This window comes from Phyllostomus hastatus, unplaced genomic scaffold (assembly GCF_019186645.2).
Source record: "Phyllostomus hastatus isolate PE091 unplaced genomic scaffold, TTU_PhHast_1.1 phas_scaffold_78, whole genome shotgun sequence".
Classification (NCBI taxonomy): domain Eukaryota; kingdom Metazoa; phylum Chordata; class Mammalia; order Chiroptera; family Phyllostomidae; genus Phyllostomus; species Phyllostomus hastatus.
The window spans coordinates 47054841-47067160 of record NW_025334041.1 but is presented as its reverse complement, the minus strand read 5'-3'; the positions used below and the strand labels follow the sequence as shown (position 1 = coordinate 47067160).

The window sequence follows — 12320 nt, the reverse complement described above, 5'->3', positions numbered from 1 at the left end:
TAACAACTGATTTTGTTGGATTGTTAGTCCCCTAATGCTAAAGTAAAAGCATTATTAATAGTGCTAAAATAATATGAAAAAAGTAGGTATTTTGTGTCTTTCAAATTAGCATCATGAGGCAACAGATATGGCCAAGTAGAACTGAAATACTGTGCCTTTCTCTTCCCATATTGCTCTGACAGATAATTTTAAAATTTAAGTTTTTCAGTAAGTATCAAAAACTAAGTCCCTGCTGTGACTGGGTATGGAAAAGAATGTTTAAAAGAATTGGTGGAAATGGGGTGGTTTCTTTGAATGTAGAGACTACTGTGGAGAGGAATAGAGTCACTCTGCGTGACTCCGGAGGGCGGAGGGGCTGGGAAGCCGAGGGGCAGTCAGTAGAGAGAGGAAACACTTTGAACACTTCGAGCTGCAGGGGACAGATGTTCCACTTCGGGATGGGGGGAGCTCAAGGCTGACTTGTCCCCAGCAACACAGAAGGGGCCATATCAGGGCCGCCCTGAATTAGACTCTGAGAACATTTTCAATTCTGCTTTCCTGTGCCTGTAATTTGGGGTGTTAAATTTTGGTGATATAACCAGAAAAATAGGACAAGATCTCAGATGTAGTAGGACAGTGGAGGAGCTGTCAGTGCAGTGTTGCACCAGAGCCTCTGTCCTGCCTTCAGTTAGATGAGAACCTGCCTCCACACGGTTTCTGGTCCTGCGGGCTCCTGCTGTTGCTGCGAATATCAGTGACTCCTGAGGAAGCGCATTCACTGTCTCCTTTCACCAGCTCTCCACCCACCCCCACAATCTCGGGAAATTAAACATAAGCTCCCTCAGTGCTCCCAGGGCTGCTCATGAGAGTTGTTAAAATTTTGTCAAATTTTTTAATTTTTGTCAAAAGGGCGATTTTTCTGGAAGGGGCAAGCCTTCATTCCGCACTTTCATCCCTTATCCCTGAAGGTCGTGGCTGGGAGTCTCTTTGTTCCAACTGGAGAACCTGGTAAAGATGAGGCAGTGTTTCCCCGCCCCTACCTTTTTATCAACATTTAAAAATACAACAGTATGTTATATAACTTCATGATTCCAAACTGGAATGACGCCCAGCACCCTCTGAGTGTTGCACCTGAGTTGGGTCGTCAGGAGACTGCAGTGGCAGCGCCCTGCTCCCCAGAAGGGCCTCCAGTGCTGCCCGAGCAGAGCTCCCTCCCTTGGGGAAGACAACAAAATGAGGCAGAGTCGCTGGGAGACAGCAGGTGTTGAATCTTTTTTCCTTTTCTTAAGCTTCGGGGCCCCTCCAGGCCTAGTGCATGTGATGTAATAACTCTGTATGGGTGGTGGTGGCAGCTCCTCTGCATCTGTGTGTCAGAGGCCCTGACCAGGTGTCTTTTTATGGATTCCGTCGTGAGCCAGAGTGAGTGCCATAGAAACAAGAAAAGCCCGTCTGACAGATTTCACGAACCTTCTTTAGCACTGGTCACATTACTCACAGGTGACCTTATTTATTCAGAATAGGGCACTTCAGCATGACAGGGCTTTTCAACAAAGGGACCTCCCCAGAATCTGAGAGCAGAGGTTGGTCCAAGGGAAGGCCCTCTGAGGGCATCAGGCCAAGTATAGAGGGAAGAATCCCAAGTTCTTTCCCAATTACTAAAAATAAATACTAATTATCAAGGTTGCAGTGGGAGTAACTGACTGAGTGGAAAGGGGCCCTCTCTCACGGCTTCAGAGCTGCCAGCACAAAATTAGGTCACAAAGAGCAGAGGTCATGTGTGTTCGCCTTGTTGTGCCTGTCCTGTTTGTCAAGGAAATCTCCTTACTCTGCGGAGAACCAGGACTGGATAACATGATAGGAGCCTTCATCCTGTTCTCTTCCTTTATCTTTTCAACCATTTCATTGATAGGCTCTTTTGACTTAAGGATTTCCTTGGAAATATGTGGGTGCTAATCAAAATGGTTATCTTTCAGAGAAGACTCAGCTGACATCTTAGTGTTAGGCTGCATGAAATATGTACAGCTCCCCAGAATCTGAGAGCAGAGGTTGGTCCTGAAATATTTTTGAAGATTAATTAGAACAGTGAGCAAGCACCCCGGAAGGGTTACCAAGCAGCCGGCCTTCTCCTGGGAGCATCTTGCCATGCAGCTCCTTGGGCCTTTCCCCATTAAAATTTCACCTTTTCCTCTTGTATGGTTATAAAATCGATTGTGTCCTACGTGAGGAAGATTTCTTCCCGCCATTCAGTTTGTAATCCAGTTGTTCCCCTTGGACTTGCAGCCAACTGTGAGGTTTTTTACCTTGACCTGGCATTGGCCCAGTGTCTTTACTGCTTAGTAGGTGGAGAGGGGAGGCCCCAGGTGAGGACGTTCTCAGGCACTGCAGCACCGGGGCAGCACCTTACCCTGTGCTGAGACTTGACATGGCCAGGGCCTTCTCAGACTCAGGTGTGGCTCGGGCAGGGATCCTGAGTTCATGTACTGGTGGTCCTGGGCTCAGAGCACCAACCCGGGGTTTGTATAGAGTCCTGGGAGAAGGCCTCAGTGCAGGTAGACAAGCCTTCCCGGGGGTGCCTCCCCCGCAGTGTGCTCAAAGACAGAAGGAGAGTAGGTCAGTGCTGTGACAGCTCACCAGGCCGGGAGTTGGGATGGTAGTGCCTGGTGGGGTGGGGAGCGCCATAGTCCTGGATCCACCGGCATCAGTGGAAGGTGAGTCCCCCAGCACCTTTCAGAATTGCAAGAGCTGACACAGAGTAGAAGTTAGTATGGTAAAAACCAAAGATGGAATCTAGCTTATCCTGTTTAGTTTTGTTTTTAAAACCTACTTGATCAGAGCAATAGCAGTTGCCATCTATATATTGTTACCAAATTAAACTCATAGTCCTGTGTGTGTGTGTGTGTGTGTGTGTGTGTGTGTGTGAGAGAGAGAGAGAGAGAGAGAGAGAGAGAGAGAGAACACCTGGTGGAAGTGGGGACAAATGGCCTCCCCCACTCTGGTATGCTGGGAGCAGGCTGTGGTCACCCAGGGAGCCAGCTTTCCTTGCCCTCCTTGGGAGGCATTGCACCGTGATCTGGTTTCTCCAGGCCCCAGGGAACAGAGCAAGAGGGGCTTCTCAGGCTTTAGGTGTTCCTTTTGTTGAGTCAGAAATGAATGCAATGATGAGGAGATGCTGAAAGTAGCCCCCTGGGTTTACTAGGATTTGGAGGTCTCGGCTTTAAGAGAGCGGCAGCACCCATTGTCCAGGGGCCAGGCTAGTCCCCTGGGTGAAGGCTGGCTCGGGTGTCAGACAGGCCTGGGCCTGAACTGAGTCCTCGTGCTGCTATTAGGGGCCAAGGGCAGAGGTCCAGCCAGGCCTCCTCACAGCTGCTTGTGGGTACACAGATGTGTCTAGTTCGCCTCTTGCAAAATGAAGAGAGTGCCTAGCCCCTTTCATCTTCAGTAGAGGAGATGTAAGACTGTTTCTGAATCTTTGAACTTTCTGGAAGGAAGAATAAATTTGGTGTTGGGCCTGTTTAGGTGGTTCTTTGGTTTGATACAGATCCTTATAAAATGTAGGTCTCTTACACAAGGAGAAACACTTGGTGACTCGGGAGCCAGTCTCTGAAGTGCTTAGCATGCCCTCTGTTGTGTCCTAGGCGTTTGAGCTGGCAACGGGAGATTATTTGTTTGAGCCGCATTCTGGAGAGGACTATTCCAGAGATGAAGGTGAGTAGTGTGCCTGCCGAATGCTTTAGTCTGGGTCTCTTGAGGGTCCTGAAGTTCTGGAGAGTATTGTTGTGTTTGTACTGAAACAGAGCTACGTACTGGTTTTCAAATACCAAATTCCGATGCTTGCTTTTTTTTTTAATTCATTTGAGCTTGAAGCACCCTCATTGGCAGTGAATGGGCAGAGCCTCCAGGCAGGGGCAGCACCCAGAGAACCCTCCCTCCTGCCACCCCGGCCCTACAGGCCCCGAAGCCTCTCCATATCTCTGTGGTCCTTTTGCCCACTGAGCTGCTGTTTGTTTTTCTCTCCTTTTTGGGAGCTGAGTTGAAAACCAGGGAACTCTGACTTGAATTCCATCTGTAGACCTGGCCACTTCCATGCTTAGTTGTTTGCAATGCTGGGGTGGCCTGGGGTGAGCTGGCATCAGTTGCTAGTAATGCTCCAGGTGGTACCTGAGGCCTGCCGGTCCCAGAAGCCTCTGCATGGATGTGCTGCAAACATTGTTGATTTGGATCTGTTTCTGAGTTTTCACTAATTTCGATTTTTTTCCCTCTTCTTTTATCCCCACCCTTCCTCTGCCCCTCCCACTCCCATGTCCTGTTTTCTCTCCTCCATAGACCACATAGCCCACATCATAGAGCTGCTAGGCAGTATCCCGAGGCACTTTGCTCTATCTGGAAAATACTCTCGGGAATTCTTCAATCGCAGAGGTAGTACCTCTTCTTTTTGAAAAGCGCCACGATGCAGACAGAAATGGAATAGCAGCTGCTGATTGCAGCATTAATGATGACAAAGGCATTTCTCCTAAATTTAAAAAACAACCCAGCAGAATTCCTGTGCTGATTTAAAAGTTGAGAGGGAAGACTGCATTTGGCCCAGTGCCATGGTCACCCTGTGCTGTGCGTCAGCTCCTCTGCAGTGCCCTCTTCCACTGGGTGCCTGCATCCGGCCACAAGGGCAGAGCCGGTGCTTTTGATTGTTCAGGTCGCTCTCTGTTTCTGTCTGCGCGGGCGGTGGCAGTGTCTGCATGCAGTGTACTGATTAAACTGTCGTGTGTTTCTGTTTTGCTGGCAATGTTTCCCAATGCAGATCACATAGCATTGATCATTGAACTGCTGGGGAAAGTTCCTCGAAAATACGCTATGTTGGGGAAATATTCCAAGGAGTTTTTCACCAGAAAAGGTAACGGTATTTATGCAACACTAATTTCAGCATAATCCTCTCCCAGAAGGAGAAATTATGCTTTTGCATTTGGGCATTGGAGAAAAATCTGGACTTTTACAACCAGGGAATTCTGCTAAAAGCAGCTCCCAAGAAATCAGCCTGAGTGAACCAGCTGATGTCTGTGGATGGAGAATTCTGTAAGAGATGGCCTCCCGAAAACCCTCGACCTATCCCACACCTCTTCTCTCCTGCTCTCAGTACCAGTCTGTGTATTATTTATGAAAAAGAATTAAGTGATTTCTAAAAACCAGCTAAACATATCTTTACCTTTTCCATGTTGCTCATGGAGCTAGATTGTTTCTGCACTGGAGCAGAAGTGGCCTAGAGACTGGACCGAGCGAATGTCCATTGACATCCTCTTTGATCTAGAGGGTGTAAGCCTGTGGGATCCTGCATGCCTCACATTCTTGCAGATCAAATCCTGTTCTCTCATTGCAGTACCTTACTCTGTGTTATATTTAAAGAACCTCTCCCCAGGGCCATATTCTTCTGTGTGAGCATAGCTGGCCCTCTTAATTCATGCCTTTTCAGTGTAAGATTTGTTTTTTGGTTGACACACTGTTAAAGAACTTTTAAAGTTGGTGTGAGCAGGACATGGAGTTTGTAGAAATCCTTGCAAGTCCCAGATATTCCTTCTCCCCTGCTGTAGCTGGATTTGGAGCGCCAGTCTGACTTCTTACTTTCCTGTGAGGTGAGGAATCCTTGTAGAGTAGCGCTTCCTGTTAAGCACCGGAGGCCTGGGAACAAGCCCTGCAGAGATGGTGGTTTCCTGCTCCACCTACCTGAGCACACGCACCACAGCACCCAGCTTTTGGGGCCACCCGGTGGACAACCTGTGACATATGTAATTAGGCACAGTTATTTTCTTACTACTTTTTTAAGGCTTATCACAAGAAAAAAATTGTTATAGAAAACTATTCTTCAGACAACTGCATTAACTTCAGTTCCCAGAAGCTGCTCTTCAAGTCTGGGTCACAGGAGCAAGGTAGAAAGTTCTGCGCCCCACATGCAAACTCTCACACACAGGCCCAAGTTATCTGTAAGGGCCTCTCTGAGCATCCTGAGGTCATCTGTGCCCTAAGTGGCAGCTGCCCTGAGGTGTCATGCTTGTTAGGCTTTGCTGCACTCCTCCAGGGACAGCACTTGCTGAATTCCAGCTCAGAAGCAGCTGTCGGTCTGACACCCTCTCCTCACCTCATTTGGCAAGGGCTTTCTTCAGAGGACAGGTCGGTGACTGATGCGTAGTGAACTGATACTGGATGGGGGATTGGTTTCAGCTCAGAGCTCCCTGTCCTGTGGCCCTTTGTGCTGAAAGTGGGCTTTCAGGTTGACCTTTCCATCAGCACTCTTGCACCTGGGGCAACTTGTGATCTGTGCCCTTCCCGGCCTACACACAAACGAAGCTTCACGTTCTTGTTCAGAACCTACTGTTCCATCACACGTCATTATCGAACATGCGCTTGAGAACTTGCCTACTTGCTTGTTTAAAGGTGACCTGCGGAGTTGAAATGCATTTAGCATTCTTGGTGTAGACAGACAAAAACATCTGATTCGGTGTTACTGTGATAACTACAGTCATTTTTTTCCTTCCTTTGGATGTAAAGGAGAATTGATGATTTGGCAAGAAATCCCCTAAAATGACTGGGATTTGGGGCTTAAGTTTTTTCCTAATTATTGTTTATCTATAATAACAATGAAAATCAGAAGGGAGGTAGGGTTTTTACAGAAGTTATGGGAAGAATATTATGATGAATGAGGGCCATCATGAAAATAGATTTCAGGCTGAGGGGCATAATGTGTTGCATGAAAGAGGCGTCTGGGCGTGCCTCCCTGAGTGATGTGTGTGATCTGTGCCCTTCCCGGCCTACACACAAACGAAGCTTCGTGCGTGAGGGGGAGGGGACACGTCCAGAAGGTATCCAGCCATTTGTATCAGCCTCTATGAAAAATAGAGACACTTATCAAAGAAGATACAAGAAACATTGTATGTAGGATAGAGATGCTTCAGTCCCCTCCAAATTTAGCACCTTGGGACCTCACACAGTTCTCCCAACTGCCGTCAGCTGCCCCATCATAATTTTCTTGAATCTCATTGAAGGTGTGAAATCTCTTCCCTCTCAAAGGTGATTTTAGTTTTGGGAAAAGCCAGAAGTCACAGGGTGCCAAATCTGGGCTGTAGGGGCTCTCACCTGGGTGATTTATTGTTTCGTCAAAAAACTGCATGAGACATGATACATGAGCAGGCATGATGTCATGATGAAGCTGCCAATCACCAGTTGCCCATAGCTGTGGCCTTCTGAATCATCTGAATAGTTTCTGTGGAGGAATGTTCAAACTTAACGCAAAATCTGATGCAGATTCATTGTTCTATGCGCCCAGTCATTTCAAATGCAACGGCCACATAGTACACATGCTCACTCAACAGTGTCTACCACCCCCACTGACTAGTACAGTGAAGTCATCATTGTTTACCCATGCATTCCAGTCCACTCTCCTTGGCTGCCAGGTTATATTGATGTCACACAAACTGTTCTTGTTATATGAACAGTGGCTGGACTCTTTCCAGACATACTGTGTACATTTTGGAAAGAATGGGATAAGGTATTCATTTACATTTTTTCCCTAAAATACCTTTGTGCCAGAACTGATAACAAGAAAAGCAAAATTGAAAACCATTACTTTGCAAACGTTACATTGGAAAGCAGCCAGCATTGTAGCGGAGTAAACGACAGATTTTCCTGCTCTCTGTGGGAAGCAGATTTCTCCCCACTGTGAGTCGAGGGAGCAAGAGTTGAGTCTGCGTGTGAAAGCTAAAAATCAAGTGTAGCTGAGGGACATCTTCTCATTTATAATTCGGGCCCTTTCCTGTTAGGTGCCTGGTGTGCAGACAGGCTCTTAGGACTGATCTCAGCATGAGTTTGACTCTTGAAATAACTAGACCTGTTTCTCCGTATTAGTGGGTCTTGAAACTTTTAAACTATTAGTATTTTAACTGCAGCTTATTCTTAAACATTACTTCTGGGTTATAAAAAGTCTGGTTTTCCTTCTCAGTGCTAAGCTCTTCCCAGAAGCAGAGCTCTGTGAGAGCAGGGATCGGTCTGTGTGAGTTCCTGCTGGGTTCTCAGAGCCTGGCTTACGGGGGGGAAAAGCCATTTAAGTCAGTATTTAGTTATCCGATTTAAAAACATTAACCTGGATCCAGCCATTGTTTTGGATGGAAGCCTGTGTGAGCTAGGAACAGGGCAACACTAAGTGTCACTCTGCCTGGGGTGGCTCCAGGGACGCCCCCCACCCCCACCTGCCTCCTGGCATCATTTCCCAGAGCACCTGCTTTCACCTGCACTAGCCCCACCACCTGCTCTGGGGCTGCAGGAGAAGGCCCCACCCCCAGCCAGAGTGGCAGCAGAGGACAGGGTGTGAGAGTGATTGCGCCCTGGAGGCCGACTGTAGTGGCCTAGAACTCCCCGTGAAGGGATTTGGAAAATAACAAACCATAAGCCACAACTGATCATAGGGTTGAATTACTATTTTACTCATTTATTTTTTAATTTGAGCACATAATGTAAAAAAGAAACTATTGCTACAGGTTCAAGTAAATTCTATTATACTTCATCCCACTTATTCCTGTCATTTTTTATGACCTATTAGTGAAATGCTTGTTTTTATTGTATACATTAACACATTGGAATTCTTTTAAAGTTATTTTGTTGTATGTTTTGTACCAACTTTTTTTTTTTAAGGAGAGAATTTTTTTTAAGGTTTTATTTATTTATTTTTAGAGAGGGAAGGGAGGGAGATAGAGATAGAGAGAGAAACATCAATGTGCGGTTGCCGGGGGTCATGGCCTGCAACCCAGGCATGTACCTTGACTGGGAATCGAACCTGCGACACTTTGGTTCGCAGCCCGTGCTCAATCCACTGAGCTACGCCAGCCAGGGCATGTTCCAACTTTTTATAACAGCCTTTTAATAACACGTCCGTGCGTCATTCATTCCTGTGTGGACCAGCCGTATTTGGTTTCTAGTTAATGGGCATTTGGGTTGTTTCCACTTTCTAGCTGCTATTAATAATATTTCTTTGAACATTCATGTACAAGTTTTTGTGTGGACATGTGAATGCACATGTGTGACAACTGAAATACAAAAGTTTTCATTTTGATGAAGTCCAATTTTCTCCCTGTTTTTGGTTACTGTACTTTTAATGTCATACCTAAGAACCATGCTGCCTACTTCAGGGTCACAAAGATTCATTCTGTTTTCGTCTAAGGCTTTTCTGTTTTAGATCTTACATTTAGGTCTGTGATCCATTTTGAGTTAAATTTTGTGTGTGGAGGAGATAACAGTTTAAACAGAATCTGAACTCAGGTATTTACCTACATGTACTTTGTAGGAATGTGTTCAAATTTTGTGTTTTGTGTCTTTGTACCAGTAAATTTATCTGATAGGTTTCCTTTCTGTGTGTGCTATTGAAATTTAATAAATTTCATATTATGTTGTTTTCTCTAGTTACCAGTATTTGCTTAAACACTGCACCAGGCTTTGCCTTCGTAGTCCCCCATGTGTGGTGTGAAACCTCAATGCTTGTATGTTTAATTGTGGAATATTATCATTTCATGGGCAAAGTAATATATTTCCCTTTACAAATCTCTTAAAATAATATCTACGAGATGTATAGTGGAAGTGCTTAACTTTTTCCTAAAAAAGTAACCTAATAATCTAGGATGGCAAATACAGTCTTAGTCTCGAGGCCTTCGCTCCTGAGGAGGAGCCTTCCCCCAGGGCCAGTTCCTCATTTCGGAGGCCTGTCCAAGTAACCCTGCTCCAGAGCGTAGCCCAGGGGCTGCTGAGGGCTGCACTGGTGGCAGGGCCCCCATCTGGTGAGCACCTTTGTTAGTCTCTTGTTTGTACACATTTGTGTGAGAGCTGATGGCGAGGAAGGGAGAAAGGCTGGAAATGGCTTAAAAAGCACAGACTGCCACAATTAAGTGTCTGGATACTTGCAAAATTTGTTTCAGCAGAACAAATCTTTGTATTATTTTCCTAAGAGAAAACATTGTCAAGGCAAAAATTCTTTACCTTGTGAGGGAGCCACTGATCTTCTTTCTTTATTTTTTATAGTAAGTAGCGGTGGTAGTGCAGGTTGCTGTTTCTAGTGTGTCATCCGAGGGGCTGGGGCTGGTAAAGGGACTCGAGGCCCTGGCTCGTCAGATGAGCCTGGGTTTGGCATTTGTGCTAGTGGTAGGTGTACACGTTTGGGGGCTTAGGTTTTGTTTTTAAGTACCCTTCAACTAGTTGTAAGATCACATTTCTTATCATTGAATTACATGTAAGAATGTACACTTACAATCATAGGGCCTAGGCAAATTTATTTTGTTTTTTCTTGGCATTATGTATTGTTTCCAACTGTCCACATAATCCACATATTCTCTTCAGAGGCGATTCAGTGTTCTGTTATATTGCAATGTTATTATGTATGCAGTACCTACTGGTGTTTAGGATTATTTTGCATATTGTCCTGTTCTAGACAGCATGTTTGCATAGTTTTTTTATGTGTGATTACCTGGTCAAAGTATGTTAGATATTTTAGGTTGTTTGGGGTAATATTTTTGTCAGTTTATAGTGGTGCTAGTTAGGTCTCAATAGTTTTTCACAGCCTCTCAGAATTGAATTGTTTAGATCATTCTTATGAAGATTTTAAGTCATCTTTGGGGTAAACCACTTCTCTCTTCACTGAAGATTGTGCATACTTTCATGCCTCGTGATGGATTTTAGTTAGTGAAAACTGACACCTTCAGGACTACATTTCTTTGTTGTTCTGAGCAGATAGTGCTTCTCAGTAGTTGCATTCATTCCCAAACCTGAAAAGTACTGGTCTTTATTCCAAGTCAGAGTAGATGAGTATAAATAAAGCTCTCTTCTCTTCCTAGAGAGCTTGTTTTAGCATGTTACGTGAGAGCTTTCTCAGTTTGCTTTATCCTTGCTTGGGTGAGATGAACAGTCACTATAAAATCAATAGAGCCCTGGCTCGTGTAGCTCAGTGGAGTGAGTGCCAGCCACTGATTCAATTCCCAGTCAGGGCACATGCCTGGGTTGCCAGCCAGGTGGCCAGTTGGGGGTGTGCAAGAGGAAACAGATCCATGTATCTCTCATACATCAACGTTTCTGTCTTTCTCCCTCCCTTTCCCTCTCTCTGAAGGTAGATAAATAAAATCTTTAAAAACAACAGAATCAATAGAGCTGCATTATAGAAAATGCAGAAAGAAACAACCTTATAATAAAGCTGGTGTTTGGGGCACCTGCTTTATATCTTTAGTGAGCACTTTGAAGATCACTGTTGTGATTGTGTGTAGAACAGAGTTTTGACTTCTTTTACTACCAAATATTTTACCACAAAATTTCCTCCCATATTATCTAGTAGTAGTAAATAATATTCATCAAATGGGTGTACCATGGTTGCTTGTGTTTTTTTTCAAACCACCATTCTTCTGTTACTGAGCATTTAAAATTTTGAACATATGTATAATTTTGCAGTGAGCATATTTTGGGGGTGGGTGGTGGATGCCAGCTTTATTTCCTTAGGCCAGATTCCTAGAAGTGGGGGAAAGGGAATGGACATTCAGGGATTGCACAGACTTTGTTCTCATGGAAGGCGGGTCCACTACCCTACTGTAAACCCAGGCCTGACCGCAGTCTGGAAGCTGAGCTTAACTCCATCCCCAGGCCTCACATTGGAGCCAGAAAGCTTATTTTATAACCAGCTTCTTTAACAAGAAACTTTCTGTAAAGATGTTTTTATTCAGAACTCTGTGCACATCACGATTACAACTCAGTAGACATGGCAGTTCATAAGCGCATACATTGGAAGAGTATAGGCCAAAAGAAAAAGTCCTGGTGGGTTGGGATTACAGGTCATTTCTCCTTTTGTGTTTGTAATTTTATGAGATGTTCTTTTATAGGAAAAGTGTATTTCTAAATTGAGCTGAGTAAGTGGGTAGAACAAACCAAGCCTCCCGAGAAGACCTGTAAGCAGAGAACTGAGTCTCTGTTACTGCCTATCACTGTGAAAATTCACTGTGTTGGTCAGATTGTAGGTGAAAGTGGAGAGAGAAACTGGCCCCCGCATGGCTGTGCCCACTGGGGGCTGGGCATGCTTCAGCTCTGTGCTGGTTGCAGGACATGCTCTGGGCCCGAGAGGGTATGTGGAATGGGGTGCAGCTTTCTTTGGAAGCTGCTTTGGCAGGCACTGAGGGGCACCCAATGAGGCTTCTCTTTGGGCAGGGGTGTCCTATAAAAACTTCTAACAGAGAAAATGAGTTATTCATAATGACACATCCTATGGCAGTTTGGCTAAAAGGTAACTTTTTCTCCTGTTATGAAAAAGACTTTTATAGTTTCAAACCATTTCCTGCCTT

At 45.2% G+C, this 12320-nt stretch overlaps 1 protein-coding gene across 7 annotated transcripts in view; it reads left to right on the top strand.

Moving 5' to 3' along the window:
• SRPK2 (SRSF protein kinase 2) overlaps window positions 1-12320 on the top strand; it is a 243460-nt gene that overhangs the window by 228761 nt on the left and 2379 nt on the right. For 2 of the 7 annotated variants that reach the window (XM_045828327.1, XM_045828329.1), the window contains 3 exons: window positions 3615-3684; window positions 4303-4395; window positions 4775-4867. The exons of 1 other annotated variant lie outside the window; for it this stretch is intronic. In XM_045828327.1, coding sequence (XP_045684283.1) covers window positions 3615-3684; window positions 4303-4395; window positions 4775-4867 — 256 coding nt within the window. The remainder of the gene's footprint in view (window positions 1-3614; window positions 3685-4302; window positions 4396-4774; window positions 4868-12320) is intronic. 4 more of the 7 variants (XM_045828334.1, XM_045828330.1, XM_045828331.1 and 1 more) reach the window with 3 other exon arrangements.